General features: G+C 42.6%; 1 protein-coding gene across 1 annotated transcript in view; it reads left to right on the top strand.

The window, feature by feature from the left end:
- The window catches only part of AFF3 (AF4/FMR2 family member 3), a 525,952-nt gene that overhangs the window by 428,295 nt on the left and 72,040 nt on the right, over window positions 1-25,617 (top strand). Inside the window, exon 11 of the mRNA XM_032840305.1 lies at window positions 4,373-4,413. Within this exon, the coding sequence (XP_032696196.1) occupies window positions 4,373-4,413 (41 nt within the window). The remainder of the gene's footprint in view (window positions 1-4,372; window positions 4,414-25,617) is intronic.

Below are 25,617 nucleotides of genomic sequence, written 5' to 3'. Positions count from 1 at the left end.
CTGTTTCTCTGGGTCAGTAATTTCTTTATCCTTTAGGCATCAGCTTTTTTTGTGCTTTATCTAGTTTAGCAAGCTTTCCCTGACCATCCATTCCGAATGAGATCTGCATCATAGTCTCTCTCACAGCACCCTGTGCTCCTCCCTCGTAGCTCTTGTCATCTGGAATGTTTGTGTATGTTTAACTTTTCGTATCTGACTCCTTCTAGACCTTAAGTACAATATGGGGAGGGTTTTGTCCATTTTTCCCTGTCACCCGAGCCGAGACCATTATCTGTACATTGTAGGTACTTCAGATCAAATTAGAGAGCCGTCTGCATGTTAGTCTGTTTCTATCAAGTAAAAAAGAAATTGGATCATCCTGAGACTCTTCTGAATTTCAGCCTCTTCCTTTCATTCTCCTCCCCACTCCAATATCCATAAACTTGTTCTATGCACAACCCAATTACAAGAAGGGCACTTAATTTCCTCTTTGAGTTCTCTTCAATAAGAGATTGTGACTGGTAATTCATTTAGCATACATTGAAACCTGAATGTCTACTGATTATGTTCCAAAACACCAAGCTTACTGTAATAAAGACAGAGAAAATATGTCATCTCCCAGAGAGAACCTGGAAAATGATTATTTCTGGTGGAAAACTTGTTTTGTCTTGTAGACTTATGCTTCAGAGTCGTTCATGAATGAGTAATGAACTCAGGAGAGATCAATGAAGCATTCTCTTAACCTTCTCAACTTGTTTTGCTAAGAACTGAATAAGAGGAAAGTTACTAGAGGAGATGATTTAGGAAGAGAAAAATATGGTTGCTGTAATGTACAACTCTTGAAAGAAGGAAATTGGGCAATTCATCTAGTTTACTATAGTAGTTTTTCAGGCTTCAATCATGAGTCACCTAAGCAATTTTTTCTCTGCTCTTTAATTCCAGTGTTTATTTATTTTATTATTTTCCAACCATGAAGTGAAATAGCATGCAAAAGCCAAACTACTTTTAAGAGACGAGGCAGTTAAAAAAAAAAAAAAAATGTGGGCTTTGCCTTGCTATATGACACACAATTTTAATCTAATGCCATAAAGCTTTTATTTTCTCAGGGAATTATTTAAACTGTTTAAAATACTCTCATCTCTTTTTCCTGATGGATGATGAGTCACCCTCTGTAAAGTTTTTAATGATGTAGAATAACTGCAAATTAAATAGCACAATCAAAACCAGGCACTGAAAATATTGGTGCAGGCAGTCAGTGGCGCTAAATACCATGGCATGAAGTGGGTGATAGCATGTGTTGTTTGAACAGATTGAAGAGTGACTGTCTCAGACAGACATTGCTTAGTGACTGGTGGGATGACCAATGTCTAAACCTTCCTATGTCTGTGACATACGTCAAAGCCTTTTAGCCCCAGCATCATACCCATCTGCTAAGGGAGAAGCAGCCCCTGCCCCAGCTTCCAGGTCAGCTTATGTGAGGAGTGCTCAACCAACATCAGGCCTAGGGAGACAGGTGCCACCACAGACAGGTGGCACTCAACAGGTGCCACCACCTGGGATATATCACTCTAGTGATGGCTGAGCAGCTGAGTTTCTCATTTTTTTGTTTGTTTTGCCTTTGCTTTTGCTTTCTAAATAATTTTCTTGTAGGCTGCACATCAAAAAGCATGGTGTTTCCTTATCACAAAAGTTCACAGGAAGTATTTGGAGGCAGGAGAGAAAAGAGTCAATAGACTTTTTAAACACTGACACCCATGGCTAGGGGAAACTTCAGAGGCTATGTGAGAGGTTTCTGTTGAACTTGTAGTCCCATCCCTCATGATTTCTGTTATTTCAGGAAGAGTCCGTCTCCAGGGCCTCCTGCTGAGATGATGTCAAGAGACTGTACTAATAATGCATGCCATCTTTCCTTTGGGGAGTTCCAAATTCTTTTTGTATATTTAGCCAGAGTCAAGAGTAGAGACTTCTGTTCTTTTCAAGGATAGCTGCCAAAAGGGAAAGCCATCTTGCTGAGTGATAAGAGAACCCTTTAGGAGGCAAATATGGGCACAACTATGGCGACCCGTCACTTGCTGGGTGCTTTTTGTGGGCATGCTCCTAGGCTGGCCCTCCAGAAGAGTGCAGAGAAGGAAGTATTCCCATCCCCCGAGGTATCCGAGGGGACTCCTGGGCTCCAGGTCTTCCTCCGGCTTCTCGCCTCTTCCTGCTCCCTCCAATGTCCTCACCAAGAGATGATCTGTGGGTATTCTTCTTCCCTCTCTTGGACTAATTATGTGACACTGGAATGCCAGGACATTTGGGCCTTAATTTACTGGAAACCAGGGGGAAGGGGGAAAGCAGTAACCCCTTAGATTGTCTGCAATAACCTGGACATTGACCGACTGGCTCCCTCGTCATCCCCTTCAGGGAAGGAGAGGGCAATTTGGAAACAGACATAGGCTGAGGGCCAGACTACGGTTGCCATTTGCAGTTCCACAGACTTTATGTTTTTTCTTAAATCAGTGTGATTATGTCATTTATGGGAATTATTGAAGTTTCTCTTGTTTATTTTCCAGTACCTTTTGCCAGGCCCAGAAGCAAATCTGACTTATTTCAAATCTGACTTTCCTTCCTACTTTGCTGTAGTGCTTCTCCATAGAGTTACCCTTGTGATTTTAAGGGAACTTTTCCTCACTGTACAAGGGCTCTTCCTGATCTTTGAAAGGTTTTAACATTCCCAACCTCAGGCAGTAAGAGCCGATAGTGATCCCCCCTCATGAATGTAAAACAAAGAAACGCCTCTACTCAATTCCAGACACTCCTTGTCTTTAAAGTTCTGCTCAAATTTCAGTGGGAAGGATTCCCTAATGGATTCATTCATTTAGTGTTTACTTTGGATATTTACCAAGCACCTGCTAACAGTTCTAGGCACTGTTTGACGTGCTACTGGTCCACCAACTATTAGTTGTCATTCAGACCTGCATCTTCTTAACACTGTCCTACCTTAACCTTTTCATTTACATGTTATTTCATAAGTGCCCTCAAGTCATCCCTGGATCTCCAGTGTGACTTCCTACATAGGGATGACACTTCTCCAAGGCAGTGGCTACTTACTGTGCTTTTGTTTTTGTCCCTCCTGGAGCCCAGCACCACTAGTATCTATACAGTAGGAATTCAGTAAATGTTGGACTGACTGAACCAAGGACATGAAGCTCCCCACCAAAGGTGTATTTCATTTCTACAATAGGGTTGATAATGCTGATGTGTCATTTTCTTTTTCTAATATGAAGATTCTGTCTGTTTTGTCTACTGTCTAAATGGAATGAGGAATAGCATAGGAAGCATTTTGGTGTCCCTGGTAAGCAGTAAACTTGACATGTGTAACATACATGAATTTTATGCACTCTTTATTTCCTGGTGCATCCTAAGTAAGCCTTGGTCTTACAGGCCATGTTTTGATCCCCTCCCAATTATAACTTCTGAGACAGAGAACAGAGTATGACCTTGGCCTTTTGAAGTGTCAGAGTGCTCATTGATAGAAAGCCAATGTACAAAATTATAGAGAAGGCAGACAAAAAGTTATTACAAACCTGAGAGAATCTGATGGAGAAATAGTGGCCTTTTTTCTTTTCTTTTTCTCTTAGTTTTGGTAGTAGGAAAAGTTTCAAAAACATACAAAAATGCCCAGAATAATATAATAATTCCCAGTGTGCTCATCACTTAGTTTCAACAGTTACCAACGCAAGGCCATCTTGTTTCATTTATAAAGGCCCGCCCACTCTACCTTTCTTCCAAATGTAATGTTTTAAAGCAAACCCCAACATCATATAATTGTACCCATAAATATTTCAATATGGATCTCTAAAAGATTTTTTTTTTAATCACCCCAGTGTCATTACTATGTCTTCAACAAATCAATAATCTCATAATATCATCACATTTCCAGTCGGTGTTCCAATTTCTAATTGCGGTAACTTTTTCGATAAATCTGAAAACTGAGTCAAAAATTACACTTTCATTGAGAAGGGAGCCACAAAGGAGCCAAGACAGATTTTTTTTTCTTACAGGAAAGTAGAATAAAACCGTGGGAAAACAATTTTGGAGAATAAAAGTGCAACAGCTCTGATCCTCTCCCCTGGTCTCCAGAGACTGGTCTAACCTCACCTGCCAAGTACTCCGTGCCTCCCCGTGCTCGCCCCCTGGTGGCAGGTGTCCGCTTTGGGGGAGGGGAAGGGCTTCTGTCAACTCTTCCGGAAACCTTCATTTCTTAACATGATGGGGCTCACTACTATGTTGCTAGTAGTTTAATATTTGGCCGCATGGCAAAAATGTGTGACCGGATTTTTTAAAGTGTTGATTGAGTACAAAATTTAAAGTCAGAATATTAAATAAATATCTCTGCCCTTCCTTCCAGCAGGCAGCCCAGAGAACAGCTCTCCACGCTCTGTCTGACAGGTACATTTTGTCATTTTTATGAACTATAAATTGCTTTATGAAACATTGAGCCCTATTTATTGTGGCATATAATTCATAATCGGATTTTGTCCCTAAAGTATCTGTGAACTGGGATGTTAAACATTTTGCATGCTTGGATTTGTCATGCATGTGTGCAGTTTATTACTGTAAAAATCGCCTTGTAGTATTTCATAGAAAGTATGAAGAATCCCTTGTTGTGCAATGAAACAGGAGACAAGTAAACTTAGAGGAAAAGACCTGCATGGAGCAGTAAATTCTGAACTTTGGAATTGGTGGAGATCTAAGCTCATTTTTCAGCAATAAGTGCTTCATTTATTTTGAGGTGTTTTCTTCAGACTTTTTCCATAGTGTTTCATCAGGAGCTGTCTGTCTTTTGATGAAATTCTCTCTTGAAGTACTTCGTGCACATATCCCAGTTCATGGTCCCAAGTGCCTGACTTTTTACTCCTGGCTTTGGCTTGTGTTTTCGGACTTGTGTTATTGAACGAGATGTATAAACCTAGTCAATAAACACACTCAAGCTGCATTTCACATCCTGCTCTGCCCAAAAGGCTGTGTGTGAAGAGAGCTGAACAGGGACATACAGAGTTCCTTTCAAGAACAGACCAGATCCTTTTTGTTTTGGCTGGTCTTTGAGTTTTCATTTACTAAGATTGTGGTGTGTGTGTGTATTTCTTAAAGAACTGTCAGGAGGTGAAGAGGAAGCCCCAGTTGCTGTCCACAAGGGAGGTTCTTGCTGTGTTAGAAGCAGCTGGAGATGTTCCCCTGGCTGGCTGGTTGGGATGTCAGCATTATCTAGCTAACTGTTACCACCTTCCTTTTCTTCTCAGTTCCTTTTATTTTTTTTTTTTTTGAATGAACAATAATTGACTGTGTCAACTAGCTCAGTTCAGTGCTTCTCCAAGACAAAACCTGTCACTTGGGCAAATTATCTGTGCGCATGGGTGAAAAGCATTTTCTCTATTGTGGCAGGCTGAGTATGAGTATTTTCACTGCAGTTGAAAAAGCCTTCCCCATGACAACCACACAAGCTTGTGTGCTCTGAGAGGGGCCGCCACATGATCTCCTGGAATTGCTTCTGGGATTTTCACAAAAGCTGACAACTATACTACTCCTGAGTCTGTTGGTAGGAAGGACACTCTGGATCAAAACATTGAAAATCTGACACATTAATTCCTTTCCTCCACATGTTTCTCTGAGTAGTTAAGTAAGAGTTTCCTCCAACAAAATGCACTAAAAGCCAAGTAAAGACCCTTCGTTTACAATATTATGTTATTGCCAATGATTAGAAGATTTCTTTTGGAGGTATTGAAAATGTTATAAAATTAGATCATGGTTGGGGCACCTGGGTGGCTCAGTGGGTTAGGGCCTCTGCCTTCGGCTCGGGTCATGGTCCCGGGGTCCTGGGATCGAGCCCCACATCGGGCTCTCTGCTCCGCAGAGGGCCTGCTTCCTCCTCTCTCTCTGCCTGCCTCCTTGCCTACTTGTGATCTCTCTCTCTGTCAAATGAATAAGTGAGATCTTTAAAAAAAAAAAAAAAATTAGATCATGGTGATGGTTTCACAGCCCTCTGCTAAAAGCCATCAAATTGCACATTTTTAAATGGATGAGCTTTATGGTATATAAATGATATTTCAGTGAAGCTACATATATATAGACACAAAACCTCATTATGACCTTTGGTAGAATGAATCAAAACCTACTTCAGGAAAATAGGGAATTCCTTTTAACACATGGCTGCAAATACAAAGACTAGAACTAATGCATTCTAAGGCTGCTTCCCAAAAGATACATGATTCTGTCCTGGATAGAAAACATGCATGATTTTAATGATGAGCAGTACTATTCCCCTTGACTTTTTCTGATACTATATCTAAAACCCCTCATCAAAACCAACAGTTAGTCAACCAATAGTTAACATCTTAGCCCCTGTTGATTGTATCAGTGCTAACAGCAGAATACTATGAAAAAAGAAGTCCATTCCCAAGAAACAGGTTCCCAATGTAATCTCTCTTCTTATGAATTTCTCCATCTTTAAATGTAATAGAGCATTTCTCCCTTATGTCTAAAGGTTTTTCTGTTCAAAATTGGGGGAGTTTGGCTCATTTTAAAGGAGCTGACTTCGCTGTTCTAACAATGCAGTTGTGTATACCTTCTCTCTATTCTGTTTTCCACGAATTCAGAGCCACACAAGTAATTTCCAGAAGTGAGAAGTATCTGTAATCATTTGGAGATAGAATTTTAAATCCTTTTTTAAAATAAGGACTTAAAACACCTACTGAGTTCATGGGATTTATATTTTCTATTTTCTTAAATTAGGGAATGCTAACTTACCAAGTAATAGACATCATTTTCTAGCACATTACTTATTCTGTTGAGTAAACCAGTACTTTTTAGAAAATGATGAATGTGACTCTGGATCACACTACAGCATGTCTCGCCCAATATCTACCTGTCAGAGGGACCACCCCAGCATGGCAATGGGATTAAGCAAAAATTTCCCAGGGCCCCTGGGCAGCTCAGTGGGTTAAAGCCTCTGCCTTTGGCTCAGGTCATGATCCCAGGGTCCTGGGATTGAGTCCCACATCGGGCTGTCTGCTCAGCGGGAAGCCTGCATCCTCCTGTCTCTCTCTCTGCCTGCCTTTCTGCCTGCCTCTCTGCCTACTTGTGATCTCTCTCTGTCAAATAAATAAATAAAATCTTTAAAAAAAAAATTACCCCCCAAGTCGTGACCTTCCTAAGGTAGAGATCTTACCCTAGTATCTCTGGCTACTCGGAACAGGGTATGAATCTATTCTACAATCAATGACATAAACTATTCTGTTTTCCTGAACTATTGTTTTCAGCCTGTTATCACTTCTTGCTATAAAATTCCATTTTGATGCAGCAGCACTTTCATTTTGTCCTAGAAAGTGGGAGCACTTTTCAGACCTTAAAAGGTGCTTTCCTGAGTTCTGCAGTTGGACAGAATAGTCCTTGTTGGCTCAGGCTGTGCCACCATGGACTTCTTGTCTCCTGTCCTGCTAATCTGTTCACATGTGGGCCCCTTTCACTTCCAGTTAGCCTTATAACCACTTTGAGTACCTGGTGAACACAAGGACATTTGATACAGGAGTAGAGCCATTTTGTTTCAAGATGTGAACTTGATGATGACCTTGGGTTCATTGGTAGGTATGAGCATATACTGAAGGAAGTCAGGGGCTGTTCTCTGCTTCCCTGTGAGAAAACCTGCATCTAAGTCTTAGAGACCTGACCCAATGAGACAAGTTATAAGAAAAAGGGTTGGCCTTTCCCTTTTCATTTTAATGGCAGGTAGAAATCTTGTCTCTTTGGGGTATCTGAGATGAGAGAATATCCAGATGTCTTTTGAAGCCCAATCTTATCTATCTTTTCATTTCTCTAGTTTCTTGGTTTAAATAGACATTCCAGCAGAAATCCAGTATCTGACAGTTAAGACTGTGCTTTAAAGTTCTGTGCTTACAGCAATCAATGGACAACCTTGATAAATTCATACTATGATATTTCCATTACCTAAACGTAAAAATCTTCTGTGGTCATCTCCAATGAAAACCTGTGGCCTTGTTCAGTTTTGCCTGAACAATGGGCTGAATTAATGGTTCCTCCAAAATAGCCAGAGTGTTGAGACTGGATCACACCAGGAAGGCAAATGTGGACTTCAGCCCAGCCAGCTTGTGCCACCCTGCAGTGACAAGAAGCCTTGCATGAGGGTAGAATGGCACTGTTGTTCTTTCCTACTGCTGACTGTGGAATTTTTCATCTGTTTTATGCCTTTGAGTGTCAGCTGGCCTACCAGAGGCCCACTGATTCCCCAAATCATGAAAAAAGTAGGAGACCAGGGCAGGAAGAGGTGACAGAATTCTCAACAAGGTCAAACAAGCCAATTATAAGAAAACCTCAATCTACAAAGGACACTCCTTTCTTACTTAGTCACTCCTTAGAATGTGCCTCCCAGGTATTTTTTTTTTCTCCTTATGTATTATTGTACCAGGCAGGGTAGAGAGAGGCAGAGGAGAATAAGGATAAATGGGCACGAGGCTCATTTATAAAGGTGTGTCTTTGCTGTAGACTCGCTGCACTGTGAAAGCTGCCACATTGCTGTAATGTGGAAAATATGCAAAGTGCTGTTCAGAGAAGGAAGGGTATGCGTGCAGCATATGAAGTGCCTCTGAATATGATTAACTTCACCTCATAAGTAGTAAATAGTAGATAACTGTGATCAAAAAAGGGATTCATGTGATTTATCAAGCTGAGCAACTGTGCATTTGCAGGGAAGCTGGAGGTCAATCTGGAAATCTAGGGCAAGAGGAGCACTAGGAAATTGCCAGGACTAAGAAGTTAATCATACCCTTGGACTGCTTCCATCTGTCTCCGAGCGACAGAGCTGCTGCAGAATGAGCAGGGATGCTTTATAGCAGGAGATCAGGAATTAATATTTTCTGTGAAACCTCAAGCATCATTTGCAGTAACTTGGGTTTTATAAAAATGGAGCATAATTTCATCTGAATAAATCACATTCAGCTGGAAATAAGAGGAGCTGGGGGGAAAAAAAACTGTGCCTGACTTAAAAAAAAAAAAAAAAAAAAGGAATGAGCAAGAAAGCCAACATGAAAACAGTTGTTGAAGCGATGGCACTTGGAGGGCACGAGTGGCCGTGTGGTTAAATTGTGCATATAATCATCTTCTGAAATGTCAGTGTGTGACTCCAGAAACGGCTACATTTTTATAGCCTTGGAGATGCATCACCAGACTGTAACCTGTCTGCCCATCTGGCAATATCTCAGGTCCAAGATCCATTTATATTGAAATCCAAACAACTGCCATTGATTGATTCACTTGTGCCACGAGCAGTTAGTGAGCACATCCCGCGTGCTCAGCCAGGCGCAGAGCTGGGGCAGAGACACAGTGGTGAGCAGAAATGGCGTGCACCTCTGCTCGGGGCTTTACCACGTACAGTGATGCTGGTTTTACAAAAAGAAGGGCCTCTTTGGGCTCATTCAAATAAATCTCACCCATCAAATCTCCTCCTCCCATTAGGGAGAATGTAATAGAATTAAGGAAATGAGAAATAGACTAAAAGGAAGGGGTTTTCCTTCCACATGGGGCTGGTGTTCGTCCAAAGGCAGGACTGGAAATGGCCCCAGAGCAAGGTGAGGAGGATGGGGTGGTGCATCGGACCGCAAGGTGGGGGGTTTGCATCCAGCTTCCTCTTCTTGACCCCTTGCCAAGTGGACCCCTTCAGCCATGCAAAGGAAGCATGCTGGGGGTGGCCACCAGCATAGAAGTGTAACTTTCTGGGTAACATTTTACACAATGTCTCTAACGTCCTGAGAAGGGAGTCACAGTTACCATGTACTATTAACAGTTGGTCTCTTCTCAAAGGTTCCAAAAAGGAGTGGGGGATGCAGGACTTTTTAAGAAATTTTAAATTTCCAGTTTTGAAGATGCTGCTAGCATGGTGTTCTAGAGGGTGTCTATCAACCCTGCCCTTGAGACCCACAGCGTTGTCTCCAGTGCAAGGGACTCCTTACTTATACTGAAGTCTTTTTGGTATACCGTGTAAATTAAAAAGAGCTTTCGAGTTTAGAAGCACTGTCACGTTAACTGTCTCATTTTGTGATCCTCACAACAACCTCATGAGCTAGGAAGCCCATTTTACAGAGAAGAAGACTGAGCCTGAGCTAGGTGATGTGACTCATCCAAGGTCACAAGGTAGGATGTGGCAGAGCTGGGACTAAACTCCACATCCTCTGATTCCCAATGACTATGATTCATCCTCTACCGCCCAGCAACAAAGCAGATGTGAATGGGGCCAGGTGCCATGTTCTACATTCTAACAAATAGTTAATTCAGTCTGTGCTAATACTTTGTTTCTACCAGTAGTTCTAATAATCCTGTTGTTTCTGGCTCGGTTACCTTTTTATCCCAAGCACCTAGCATAGCTCCTAGTGATTAGAAGACACAGGAAGTCACTTGAAGAATGAATGAAAACAATGAGCAAATAAATGAATGAACTAGGACTGATGTTTTGGGGTTGAAAGATGACAGCTTTGGGCTGAAAGTAGAAAATACTTTCCCGAAACTGGCTATGTGCCACTGCAGCAGACCACCCAGGAGACTGAGGTTAATGGTCAGGGGCTCACCACTAATAGGTTAAAGCAGGTGTTCATGCCTGTAAGATGCTACAGAATTGAGAAACACTATTAATTGGCACACAGATGACGAGTGGGAAGAAATGGAATGATTAAAAAAATCAGTCCAGGGGTGTCTGGGTGGCTCAGTCTGTTTAGTGTCTGACTCGGTTTTGGCTCAGATTGTGAACTCAGGGTCGTGGGTTTGAGCCCCGTGTCCATAGGGAGTATGCTTGAGATTCTCTTCCCCTCCCCTTGGCCCTCCCCCCCTCATTCTCATTCTCTCTCAAATAAATAAATAAATCTTTAAAAAAAATGGTCCAAAAATAGGCAAGAAATTAGTGAATCGATAAAGTAGATGTGAAATACATAAATAGACAGCTATCACAGTGGAATATTATTCAGCCATAAAAAATGAAATCTTGCCATTTGCAACAACATGGATGGAGTTTAGAGGGTATAATGCTAAGTGAAATAAGTCAGTAAGAGAAAGACAAATACCGTATGATTTCACTCGCATGTGGAAATTAAGAAACAAAACAAACAAGCAAAAGGAAAGACAGAAAAGAGAGAGAGACTCTTAACAATAGAGAACAAACTGATGGTTACCAGAAGGGAGGGGGGGTAAGAGGATGGATGAAATAGGTGAGGGGAATTAAAGAGTGCGGTTGTCACAATGAACACAGGGTAGCATATGGAAGTATTGAATCGCTATATTGTACACCTGAATTTAATATAACACTGTAGGTTAACTAACCGGCATTAAAAACTTGGGGAAAAGAATTTCAAAGGATTAAAATCATCTAGTGCAATTACATTAGAGTAGAATTAAACTAGAAATCAGTACCAGTGGAGTCACAGTGTCACAAAGAGGGGGCGAGACCAGATGCCCTCCAACCCCTCACTGTCTCCCCACCCCTCTCTTCATTTCTGTGATTCATACCACTACCACTACTTAGGTTTCTCTCCCATACTGTCTCTGCCAGAGATTCCTGCTCCTTTTCTTCCTTCATTCATTTGAAGCATGTCTACACCACTGAGCCCTTGCAGCAGGAAGGGCATTGTGCTGGTCTCTGTGGGAGATACAGAAATTGATTACCCATTGATCCCAGCCTCCAGGAGCTTACGAGGTGGTGGAAGAAGCTCAGGCGTCCGTGTAACTGCTGTGCACATTAAACGTTGCCGTGTGCACACCTGGCCATAGGTCTTCCTATCACACCAGTCATCTGGCGGTGCTACGCTCCGCCCTTCCTGGACATTACTTCATTTACTCCTCACAACAACCCTCTCAGCTAGAAAGGAGGGATTCAACAGAAGGGCCTTGAGGAGATGACATTTTCAATGGAGTTTTAGTTGATTTCATTTCCCAAATACTCTGCGTAAAATCCTAGTGAACCAGGTGACCAGAGACACATCACTTACCTGAAGTCTTACAGACATAAAGCCTCAGGGTGGTCTGACTCCGGTTGATGATGCTCTTAGCTGCTTCTGTCATTGCCCTTGCTCGCCCCCCATCAATTTATGAAGAAATCAAAGTCACTGGAGGGGTGCAGTGAGGTCCTGAAGTACTCTCCGAGCAGAGGAGAGGAGCGGCGGTGGGGGAGGTGTTGGGAATAGTATATAAAGGGTGGGTAGGAGTGCCTGGGTGGCTCAGTGGGTTAAGCCTCTGCCTTCAGCTCAGGTCCTGATCTCAGGGTTCTGGGATCGAGCCCTGCATCGGGCTCTCTGCTCAGCGGGAGAGCCTGCTTCCCCCTCTCTCTCTTTGCCTGCCTCTCTCCCTACTTGTGGTCTCTCTGTCAAATAAATAAATAAAATCTTTAAAAATAAAAAATAAGAAAATAAAGGATGGGTAGCATCGCCAGACCCAGGAAGGGAGAAGGGAAGTAGGGACCTTCTCCACGGAATGAACTGCCTTGGTCTGAGCAAGCAAGGCAGTGGGAGTGAACCGGGAGCTGCAGGCCCCTCGTTCTGCTGGGGTATAGATGTCTAAAGGGAAAGGGGTCTGAGACCCAGCTCCAGACAGCCACCAGTGCAAGGGGTGGGATCACCTTTTACTACACAGTGTTCCCTTCAGACGTGGGATTGAGTGTCATCTTCCATGGAAACCTTAAATAACCAATACCTTTTCCATCAGCACCTCATGTAATTGTGGACAGAGGACTGCTTCCATCCTTTGCTCACCTTCTTTATTTATATCTGGTCTCGACAGCAGACGGGAGAATAGGAAGCCCATCTTAAGTATTAGGTAGTACTTTATACAAAAAGAGTACTCAGTAAGACTTTCTCAGTGCCTTTCAAACAATAAAGGCCCAAGAATTCAAATTAGGCCCTCTTATCACTGCTCTCTGGAAAAAAAATACCAAACCTCTGGCCTGGCTCTCCCTAACCTCTCCTCATTATACAGGAAGGATGGCATTTTGAATCCTTGAACTTGGGCTAGAGTGTACTTCATGCAAGCTATTTACCCATTTGCGTCTGAACTTCCTCAGTTGCATAAACAGGATGATAGTAATGCCATCCTTTTTAGGTTTATGTCCAGATTAAATGAGGTGATAAATGGAAAAAGTACTCTGTTAATCTGTCCATATGAGAGTAATTACTCTGTTACACCACTAAGAAGAGTCACTCATCAAGATACCATGTGATACTCTCTGATTTAAGTCCTACCAAGAGGCCTAAAAGCCAGGGGAGGAAAATATTACAGTATAGATTTAATATATGGAACTCTAAATAGCTAATAGTGTGGGTCATGTTCTTACATTGATGTTATAGAAAAATAAATATCAACAAATCCCAAGATCTATGCATTACTGTTGCTTATACCATTCCTATTTTGTAATATATACTCGTCTACCCTGTTCTCCCCTAAAAGCCAATTTGTGGGTCTGTGGATCCTAGATGAGGCTCTGGGCTGTCTCTACCACATCATCTTCCTACTTCAGTCACATAGAAAAGTCAATCTGGGTCAATTCCTGACACCTTTTTTGGCAGGTCTCCAAAGAATTGGTCTCATTTATTGTTTCAAAGTAAATAATTCGTATTTCAAAAGCAAACAGTGATTCTTAGATACTGTGAGGATCCCTGGTAGAGATCTGTTCAGGGGGACCTTGCAGAGGGAGAAAAATTGCTAAGTCTTTGAGCCAGTACTCTCCTAACAGGGCCCAACAGTACTCATATATAGTCACAAAAGTGGACCCCCTTGGCCTTATCGCTTCTTCTGGAGAGGCCGTATAAGCATCCCCCACCGCCCTTGGGTGGCTGTTAGCTCAATTGACTGCGTTAACAATGTGAGCAAACGCAGGCTGTCGGGTCTAAAACTCAGCTTTTAAAAAGCCCCCCTAGTACTAATTTCCACAATAAAACTGAATGGCTCCAGAGAAGCCATTGAGTTCTATCAGGTAAATAACACACATTTTAAAAGGTCCCAAACATGTATTTTACACAATAGAACAGAGCAGCCCGGAAGAAACTGTTATAGTCTTTCAAGTAAGTAAACAATGAATTGTATGAAGCCACTAATTGCACTTTAAAATGGTCTAGTGGGTCTGGGGACACCTGAGGGTTAGTGGGGATCTTCTTCCTCATGTCTGCACGTGGGGATGCCATAGGAGGGACCTCTGAGTGAAAGCGAGTGCCTGTGAGCCCACAATAATGAATGCAACTTTCTTAAGAGTGTGTGGTCTCTTTAAAAAAGACTGTTAGTGGTGATAGCCACACAACCATGTGACTATACATAATGAACCATACACCTGAAAATAGTTAAAATGATAAATTTGATGTTACATGTATTTTACCACAATTTAAAAAGTTAAAAAAAGATAGAAATGAACGTATGTACTAATACACCAAGCTCTTCAGGATATTGCCCTTTCTCACATGTCTCTGGTCGGAAGTACTGCTCTCTGCTCTCTGTCCTGGGTTCGAGGTGCTGGAGTTCTAGTCTGGAGATTCTTTCCTTCCTTGTCTGCTAGCAGGAAAAGCCTCTCACAGATGCGCCTTGTCCCCAGTGGTGAGGAGACCCGCCATCCCACCCCTGCTCCCATAGCCAGGGGGGAGATCAGTGATTACCCAAGAGCACAGCTAATCATCCACACTACCTGAGTTAATGAGCCTCAGAAAGAGGGGATCAAAAGAACCAGACACCCATAGAAGGCATCCCCTAATTATTATTACCATCATTTTTAAATTACCAACTTTGACCCATTGCCATCCACACTGTGTTCCCCTCTTCTGGACTCATTCTCTCAGACTAAATTGATAAAGTTATGAAGGCAGAATAAATAGCAGAACTCTAAGTTATGTTTATGAAGGTCTTTGTCACCATGTCATATTCCTTTGAACACCATATAGCTTTCACTTCTAGACCAAGAACAACGATACAGCGTACACTTGCTAATTTAATTTTTTAGTGCATCCAAAAAAGTTATTTATGTACTCAATACACAAGACATCTCAAAGTTAGCATTAAGAGAAATAAAACTCTGGTGAAATTAGCATAGTTTTCAATATTTGTTACTGCTATCTACTCTTTTTCTTTTTTAACTGAAATACAGTTGCCACACACCTAGTTACATCAGTTTCAGGTATACAACAAAGTGATTCAACAAGTCTGTTCATTCTGCAATACTTTACCACAGGGGTAGCTACTGTCTGTGGCCATACAACACTATTAAAATACCATTGACTATTCCCTAGGTTGTACCTTTCATCCCTGTGACTTATTCCTTCCATAATTGGAAGACTATACCTCCCACTCCCCTTTAGCCATTTTGCACATCCTCCCACCCCCCTTCTCTCTGGCAAGCATGAGTTTGTTCTCTGTATTTATTGGTCTGATTTTGCTTTTTATTTGTTTGTTTCTTTATTCATTTATTTTTCAGATCCTACATGTAAGTGAAATCATATGATGTGTCTTTACTCTGTCTGATTTTTTTCACCTAGCATAATAACCCTTTTCTTTTTTAAAGATTTTATTTATTTATTTGACAGAGAGAGAGGGAGAGAGGGAACGTAAGCAGGGGGAGTGTGAGAGGGAGAAGTAGGCTTCCCACTGAGCAGGGAGCCTGATGCGGAGCTGGATCCCAGGACCTCGGGATTGTGACCTGAGCCGAAGACAGACACTTAACAACTGAGCCACCCAGGCACCCCACATAATACCCTCAAGGTCTATCCATGTTGTTGCAAAAAGCAAGATCTCATTCTTTGTTATGGCTGAGCAATATTACATTGTGTATATATACCACATCTTCTTTATCCATCCATCTATTGATGGACACATAGATTGCTTCCATATTTTAACTCTTATAAATAATGCTATAGTAAACATAGGGGGCATATATCTTTTCCTTTGGGTAAATAACCTGTAATAGAATTATTAGACCATAAGTTATTTCTATTTTTATTTTTTTTAGAACTTTCATACTGTTTTCCACAGTGACTACACCAATTTACATTTCTATCAACAGTGCACAAAGCGCAATCCTTGCCAATGCTTTTTTTTTTTTTTTTGTATTTTTTATTCTTGCCATTCTGACAGGGATGAGGTGATATTTCATTATGGTTTTGACTTGCATTTACTTGATGATGAGTGATGCTGAAAATCTTCCTGTGTGTCTGCTGACCCTTTGTGAGTCTTCTTTTGTGAAAATGTCTATTCAGGTCCTCCGCCTTTTTTTTAATTAGGTTATTTGGGGTTTGTTGGTGTTGAGTTGTAGAAGTTATTTATGTTAGATATTAATTCATTATCACATATGTCATTTGCAAATATCTTCTCCCATTCAGTAGGTTACCTTTTAATTTTGATGATCGTTTGCAATGCAAAAGCTTTTTATTTTTGTGTAGTCCCAATAGTTTATTTTTGCTTTCTATCTACTTTCTTTTATAAATATAAATTTCTGAAGTAGAATTACATATACACCCTCTTGAATAGCTAGTTTTCATTAGGCTTTTGCTTAATTTTAAATTTTTAAATTCAGTCCTACACCAAATATGTTGATGTTCACTAGTCGTCAGTTCTTTTAAAATGTTTAAACTGATTACACAGGAAGAAACAATCTATAGTCACCCCCACACCACACCTTTATTCATTTTATGTGTCCACCATTCTCACTGACCCAGATCTGGGAAACTGAACTGAACGTAAAAGAAACCCAAGAGCAACAAGTAATATATCTTACAGGTGGGAAAAAAAAGAAGATTATTCAAAAATACAAAGTACATTTTAGTACACATGTATATTTCTTAACACCCTGAATGCCACTGTCTTTAGATATTTCACCCATGTGTATGCCTTTATTAAGTGGAGAGCCAGTTGGAGAAACATTTGTGGTAGGTGGATAGTTTTAAAGCCAATAATAGATACATGGCAGGGGGGCGGGGGAGAGTGTTTTGTTTTGTTTTGTTTTGTTTTGTTTTGTTTTGTTTAAAACCAAACTACTTAGCCACTTTTAATGGAAGTTTATTTAAGTTATGATACCACCAATATTTTTTGCTTTTTGTTTTTGTTAAATCTCCTTTTAGTGGAGAAAACTAGCCAAAGGCCTGGAGCCTTCCTTCTCTGCTTTAAAAGCCTTTGGGTCAACACCTCCCACCCATCCAGTCCCCCAGTAAATTCCCTCCCAGACAGTCCCACCCTGGCATTTCATTCTAGACTCACAGAGCCAGCTGGAACAAGCTACCCCTCCAGCTGCTAACTCTGGGCACAGGCCTGCCCCTCCTCCCTTCTCCTCCATTCCCCAGTCGGCCTCCCTGTGACCCACTCCACTGACTGCCCTCCCAGAGGCAGCCTTGGGCCAACACTGGCCAAGCCGCCTGGCTGATGTTTAATGATTATGTTTTGGAGCCCAATGAGCTCCCCTGCTGCTGTTGAAAGGTTAATGTGCTCCCCATCAACTGGAGCAGCCTGACCTTTCCTGACTTCATCCAGTTCCTTTCCCCATGCTGGCTCCCAGGCAAGTGACTGGCAGGCCAGCTGCTATACCATATCCTCCCAACAGCCCAGAGAGTGCAGCACCCATCTCTGCCTTTGACAGCCAGTATCAGAGCCTGGCCATCTGCACCCGTTATTTTGACACCCATCAGAGCTGCTGAATTGAGTAGAGTTCCCCGCTGTGCCTGCTCCTTCTGTGATTCTCTGGATGTGAGTTTTCATGCTGCCCTCTTCTTATTGCCCCTTTCTTCCTGAAAGTCTGTGTTCAGTTATGTCCATGCTCGTTAATTAATTATAGGTCAATTAGATGACAGTTTTGAAACCAAAGCAACTACTTATGTAGGGACAGTGTATGGCCCCTTTTCCATTTCACAAACCAGTTCTGCCTGCTCACTGGCCCTGATCCAATTCATTGGACAGGACCTCCATGAAGCCTAGCCCAGCCCAATAGTCTGTAGGCCCAGCAGCTCCCCAGGGGCTTCCCTGTGGCCCCATTTGCCCTATTCACAACCAGTGAGTCAGAGGGCCACTTGAGGCCACAGTTCCTCATCTTACAGTGGAGACAGTAACCCCTATTCAGCTAACCAGTCCTGGCGCTGGGCGGGAAGAAGGAAAATGATGTGTGTGAAGGCATGAATGTTACCCAAGCACAGAGAATTAAGGTATTTATTAGTTTGCTGAGGGAATATGTGAAGGAGGTCCCTATTTTCTTTGAGTCATTGCCCCAGCCACTAAGCTGTTTAGTGTAGTTCTAAAAGGACGTTAGGTGTGGGCCTTTGCTATTGTTGGAAGGTGAGCACAGCATTGAATGATAACCCACCCTTCCTGGCAAAGGCATTTGGTCATTGGGACATCATGTTATCCTCTTTCCTCTTGGAGTGCCTTGCTGCTGCCGCGAGCCCTGTGCTCAGGCTTGATGTCTTTATCCCATTTCATCCCCACAACAAGCTCTGGGGGAGGCACCACTGTCCCCATTTTACACATGGGGAAACTGATGCCTAGAGGGATGAGTCACTTGCCTAAGGTTGAGAAAGGAGTAGAATCTGGCCGGAGCCCAGATTTTCAGGTGGCAGTGTGGCCTTGTGCAGGGACGGTCTGGCACACTGAGCTGGTGACGAAGGCACGTTGCTCTGGTCACCTAAGGGCCTCATCCTTGCTCCATCCCCACTGCTTCCTCTTAAAAAAGCAATCACACCTGCCACAAACTTGTGTTCACAGCACAGGCTTGAGTGCTACACACCAGACCAAGGGCTGCTCTTGCCCTTGTCCATATGTCAGAGCATCAGAACATAGGTCCATTTAAGCAGAGCAAGCTGTGTGTTGGTGCCATGTTTGAGCACAGAACAGGAAGAAACATGCATCCCTGCAAATTTCTGCTAGGGGCTGACTGGATGGCACATACCTCATCAGCTTCTGTTCTCTCCAACAAAGTAGTTCTAGGGATTTTAGCCCTCCTTCTGTGCTCTGCACTTAAAACAGAAGATGACAAAAAACTTGAAAAGTGCCCCGGTCGTGCTTAGATTTATATGATGAGGAAAGGAGAGTCAAGCCAACGTTATTTCCTAAGATTCTATTTCTTGAGTATTTTTCTTCCTTCCAGCTAGCTGGAGAGATGCTAGTTATTCACTAACATTTCTAAATGAAGGCCAAATTTTGCTCACAGCTCTACAGCGACCCTGTACCCCATGGGTCTTAAAATGAACCCAACCCATGTATGGTTCCTGTGGTCACTAGTCATCAGTTATCCCCATTTCCTTGCCTGGGTCAGGGAAAGTGAAGCTCTGGGCTGTGGATACCACACAGACTTTCTAGATATCAGAAGTTCTGGAACAATAGAGGTTCAATCAGCGTGATTCCTCCTGTCCCAGTCAAGCCCTGGCTCTGTCACAGACTCACTCTGTCACTCCAAGCACAGAAATGTTACTTCTCCCATACCTGCACACACGTGGTTTCTTCTGCCTGGAACAGTTTTCCTCCCCTCTACCCCCTCCTCCCCTCCAAGTTGCCTGGCCTACTACCCCTACCCTAATACCAGGTCACAGCTTAAACATCCTGTACCGCATTAGGCCTTACCCCCTTTTGTCATCTGTTGTGAAGTGGTCATGTTTGCTCTATCTGCCTCAAAGCATTTGTCAGTCCTTATGGGGTTATTTTTTGCAAAAGAGCTATGTATAATAAAAACTTATTACAAATAGTACATATTTTTAGTAAAACAGCCACTCGGAAGGATGGAAGGATGGGAAAGGAAGGAAGGAAGGAAGAAGGAAGGGAGAGAGGGAGAAACTTGAATTGCTTCTACCACCCTTGATGAGTAAAGAAAGGCAAAGTAAAAAATGATACATTCCATCCATTACACTTAACCCTTTACCCCCAACCTAAGGATGGCTTCCAACTTTTCTCCAACAGTTATTAATAAAATAAGTTATACAATGGCAATGGGTAGTAAATATTATAATATAAAAGCCATTACTGAAGAGGCAATTTTAATTCAGAATTATTTTATTTAATAAGACTCCAGCTTATTTAAAATCCTGGCTCCACAGAGCCTCCTTGAGCTTCCAAAACTGTCACCACCTTGGCTACCCAAAGGCAATCTGCCAAATGTTTTTCTACCTTTATGTTAGTGAGAAACTTGGGGAATCCAAGCAGACAGGTAGCTGGGTAAATTATAGGCAGGAACTGAGCCTTCTCAGAAGACTGTTGGGCTACTGTACAACAAAAGCTTGCATTCTGGGCTTCTAGACCGGTAGATTTGGGGCCACAGAAGCAACATTTCCCATGTGATTCCCTAGGCTGATTATAGCTGCAATGAGCTTACATCCCATTGATCACCCATGCCCCATTATAATTTCACATAGTGCCTCCTTTACTCTTAGAAGTGTTCTGGTTTAAACCACACGGAGATATCACCTCACACCCATTCACATGGCTACTATCAAGAAAATAAAAAATGAAATAACAGAAAATAAGCGTTGGCAAGGATGTGGAGAAATTGGAACCCTTGTGCACAGTTGGTGGGAATTCTAAAATGGTATAGCCATCTTCAATTTTTTGAAGAACTATAGGCAGTTCTTCAAAAAATTAAAAATAGAATTACCATATGGTCCAGCAATTCCACTTTTGGATATTACCCCAAAGAATTGAAAGCATGGTCTTGAAGAGATATTTGCACATCCATGTTCAGAGCATCATTATTCACAATGGCCAAGAGATGGAAGCAACCCATAGATGGATGAATGAATAAACAAAATGTGGTCTATACCTGCCCTAGGATATATTCCAATTTAAAAAGGAAAGAAATGCTGACGTGAGCTGTATAATATATTTTGAGGACAAATGCTAAGTGAAATAAGCCAGCCCCTAAAAGGTAAATACTGTGTAATTCCACTTATATGGGTTATCTAGAGTAGTCGAATTCAGACAGAAAGTAGAAGGGTGGTTGTCAGAGGCCAAGGGGAGGGGAAAATGGGAAATTAGTGTTTATAGAATTTCAGTTTTGTAACATGAAAAGAATTTTGGGGCTGGATGGTGGTAATGGTACAAAACAATATGATACAGTTAATGCTACTAAGCTATACACTTAAGCAGGGCACCTGGGTGGCTCAGTCAGTTAAGCATCCCAACTCTTGATTTCAGTTCAGGTCATGATCTCAGGGCCATGAGATTGAGCCCCACATCAGCTCCATACTCAGCAGGGGGTCTACTTAAGATTCTCTCTCCTTCTCCCTCTGCCCCTCCTGTGCACACATTCTCTCTCTCTCTTTAAAAAAAAAAAAAAAAAAAAGTTAAGATTTATGTTATGTGTATTTTAACACAATTTTTTAAGTGTCCTGTTTTAGACCAAAATTTTTTGGCCACCCTAATTATAACTAATCTTGAATTCACATCATTCAGTGTTACTCCAAGAAACATTTTCAGTGTAAGCTTTTTATTTCCAACTGCGGAGTGGAAGGCTCTTATGAAGGACTCTAACCTCTCAGCAGGCAGATGGGGAGAAGTTTGAAGGACATCTATTTGGGCTGGGTGGCGTGATTCATGGCGGTTCACACGAGCATCAGGCCGCCAGTGCAGGGAAGTCCAGCTTATTCCTTTCACTGACATGGAGGTGGGGTTCTCTGAGAAAGACAGGGTCCTTGCAGTTTATAGAGTGCTTGTCCCAGGGCTGAGGCGGGCCACTCCCATGAGCTAGAACCCTCACTGAGCTTTCACCACTGGACTGAGCCCCCTTCCCTGTTCTTCTCAGGCCAGCTTTTCTGTAACAGCCCACAGCACTTGGGTCTAACAGACTTAGCTAGTAGCTCCCTCCTTCTAACAGGCCTCTCCGCCCTTTGCCCTCAGAACCCTGTGTTCTCTAATAGGTCAGCTCTTTCATGAGGTGAGCCCAAGACAAGCCAGGCCTCTCTCTTTTCTCCAAGGTCTCTGGCCTCGTAGCTGTGTGAAAGTGCCCCTGTCGATTCTCCCCAGCACAGTGATCCTTTCTCCATGGGCCTCATCTCCTTCATCAGCTGATAAACTTCCAGAAGGCAGTGTGAAGACGGGGTCATAAAGTCTTCTCATTTCTGTGACAGGTGTTCAGGAGCTATTGCAGACTTTATTTTCTGTTCTCTAACGTGATTGCCATGACTTTAGTTAGTATTTAACTTTGCTGGCTGACCTTTCCCCCTCTTCAGGCTTCATACAATGTACTCAATCAGGCTTCCAGTGTTATTTTTTTCTCTGAACTTTCTGATGAAGATTGTCTGTTGGAAGTCTTTTTTTTTTTTTTTAAGATGTTATCTATTTATTTATTTGACACAGAGAGAGAGAGCACACACGCACAAGCAGGGGAAAGTGGCTGACAGAAGGAGAGGGAGAAGCAGGCTCTCCGCTGAGCAGGGAGCCTGATGTGGGACTTGATCCCAGGACCCTGGATTGTGACCCAAGCCGAAGGCAGACGCTTAACGGACCGAGCCATCCAGGCACCCCTTTTTTGGGAAGTCTTCTTGCTAAAACCCAGGTAGAGGCAGAGCTCCTAAAAGAAATGCAAGTCTTCATGAGCTCTTGCTTCTGTGATGGTTGCATTTCTGAGGGGGTTGGGTCACTCGCACCATAGGCAGCCCCAAAAGAGGAGTCAAGAGTGAAACCTGGGGACTGGAGTCAACCTTGTCTCTCTCCCCATCCTACCAGCTGTTCTAAATAGGGTAAGCAGCATCTAGTACAGTAGGAAAATCTAAATAACAGGGTCTAAAGGAGGATTGCTTTCCAGAGGAATTTTCTACCTTTTATGTATTATGAAAATAAAACTGGCAACAACAACAAATGTGAGCCTGGGACATAGTCTCTAGGTTTGCAGACGCCACTGTCTTTCAGTGAAACACCCCAGGGAGGGCATGTCTTATTAACTTCCAGCATTATGACCAAGCCTGCTCTGTTGAATAAAATATCCTTCCAATATTCTGTTGTCTGTAGGCAATAACACACAGTTTAGGATGGTGGAGTGTGGCTAATCTGGATGCACTAAAGATCCTTCAGTGTTGACATTCTCTGCACCTGCCCTGGAAGGCAATTCTGTGTATCTCTTTTTCTAGAAACTCGAATCTCTTCATATGGCCGCTTTAGGATTCTCAACTTGCTGGCAAGTGTAGCATTCGTGGAGATATAAACAAGTTTGCTTATACCAAGAAAATGGTTACATAAGGCTCAGTTTTCATCCTCTCAGCTCATTCAGAAGTATTAAAGGCAGTATTTTAACCCTGCATTTTGTGACTTTGAAATAGACTCATGATATTTTATTACCCCTTTATTTCATCATCTAACAGTTCTTCTATCACAATGTCTGTTGTATTACACCACTCTTAAAATACAGCCTTGGCAACCTGCAATATGAATTCTCAGGTCTCCAAACTTCCAGATCTGATTAGTTGCAATTAATCTTCTCATGTGTCATTCTGTCTAGCATCCTGTCAAGAACCCAGAAGGGACTTTGCAAACTTTCAAGCAGGAAATCCCTACACACTACTTAATGGTGGTGCTGTTTGCCAGGTGTCATGCAAATTTAAATAAGTCATCCACAAACGTTCCAGGAGCATCTTCTTAGTGCTTGGCACCAGACATTTTCATGTTGGATGAATAAGAAAGATCACAAACCTAAGATTGCTAGGTTTAACAAATAAAAATATAGGAACAATGAATAATTCTTTAATATAAGTATGTCCCTCGTATTGCATATTATTCATTGGTTATCTGAAATTCAAATTTCATTTGATCTAGCAACCCTACAGAAACCAAATTTTGGCCAAAAGACCATTGTGAAAAGAAATATCCTATAAAAGTATTTTATCTTTGTTGTCAATCACGTAAGAAAATGCCAAGATCTTGGAAGGCCATCTCTATACAAACTGTGGATACAGCTTAAATCACAATTCTATCCTGCTCTTCAGGAGAGCTTCCTTGAAAACGGATTTTCTCTTTTCGGTAGAATAAGCCTCTCCCTGCTGAAAGCAGTGCACCTTGATTCCTCTTGATTTTCCGTGTGTGTGTGTGTGTGTGTGTGTGTGTGGAGTGAGGGCCGTACTTGCCTCAAATGTTGGACCTGTTTGGAAATCCAGGTGGGGGTGGAACCGTTTGCAGTTCAGGGGTGTCCAGCTGAAGTCCTGCCCCCCGACCACCCACCATATGTGTCGTGATGGAAGACATCAAACTTCCACTTTCTATGAGGCACGGGCAGCACCATGTTGACCTTTTGGTGCCTTCCTAATTTGTATTTTGCTGAGTTATTTGTGCCAAGGACTGTCTGTTTTGATAAAGTGGAGACTTTCTTGCTGCCACTGAGAGAGTTTCTGACCTGTTTCCACATCTGCAGTGAGGCCAAAGAGAATTTTCTGTTGACCTCTGAGAACAGCAGGCGACGGACTCTGAGCATCCCCTCTGAGCCTGTGGCCGTCAGGCTGTGAGGCTCTCATTAACAGGACTGCGTGTGGGTGACACTTTCTCTCAAGCTCTGTTTCCTAACCACCATGACTCCCTTGGTTATCACATCCTATTAATTATTCATTGCCGAGCTTTTTTCCAAATGTAATTAATGAGTTAAGTTACACAATGGCAATGGTAGTAAATATTATAATATAAAAGCAATTACTGAGGTGGCAATTTTAATTCATTATTTTAATTACATGGGACTCCAACTTATTTAAAACCCCATATCCACAGAAATTCCTTTGAGGTTCCAAAACTGTCACCACCTTGGTTACCTTGAATTTTCTGCAGAATTTTCTTCTACCTTTAAATCAGTGAGCAGCTCAGGGATTGCAAGCAAAGGGGCAGCAGGGTGGATTACAGGCAGGAAACTGGGCTCTCAGAAGACCGCAGTCCAGAAGTCTGGATGACGGCCTGCATGTTGGGCATTTTGTTTTAGAGAAGGACGAAGGTAGAAGACCTAGGACCTGAGGCCCCAGGTGGGATCAGCTTCCTGAGCCAGTGAACTGTGAGGTCTCAGAGAGCCCCGTGATCAGATGGTCTGCACTTAGTTTAATGCTTTGTGATTGCCCTCTGAAATTTTTAATAGTTTGGTCTTTGAATTTCTGTTTCATAAGCATAGCCCAGTGAAACAGTGGAGTGTGCAGCAGCAGCTTGGAGTCTTGGGTCACATGCCTCCCAGGGAACTGCCTATTCCCCTGCCTTCTGCCCTGGCCCCACTCTGTGTTCCCTCTCCACCATGAGCAACAGCTGCTGCCATCCGCACCTCAGGGGGAGCATGGATGCACTGGGGGTGGGGGTAGGGCACACATGCCTATGGCACTGTGGTGGCCCTTACCACCGCAAGCTGGCAACAATAAGCTCCAGGCTTATTCAATAGGTAACTCTCTTCCAGAGCGAGCCTCTCCTCTGGTGCAGGTGCCTAGTATGTCCTGTGCAAGGGTCACAGTACCCTTGGGCATCACCCTTTGTCCATCGTAGTTGGGGCAGCAGGCCATGGAAAGGGGAGATGCCTGTGAGGGTCTATACTTGCCCCACAAGTACCCTGGTGCCCAGAAAGCACAACATGAAATAGCAAATAAAAAATGCCATGACCCAGGGCACCTGGGTGGCTCAGTCCATTAAATGTCTGCCTTCAGCTCAGGTTGTGAT

The sequence above is a fragment of the Lontra canadensis genome, unplaced genomic scaffold (genome assembly GCF_010015895.1).
Source record: "Lontra canadensis isolate GAN:19392208 unplaced genomic scaffold, GSC_riverotter_1.0 scaffold112, whole genome shotgun sequence".
In the NCBI taxonomy this organism is placed as follows: domain Eukaryota; kingdom Metazoa; phylum Chordata; class Mammalia; order Carnivora; family Mustelidae; genus Lontra; species Lontra canadensis.
The sequence above is the reverse complement of the archived record's forward strand: the minus strand, read 5'-3'. Positions and strand labels throughout refer to the sequence as shown.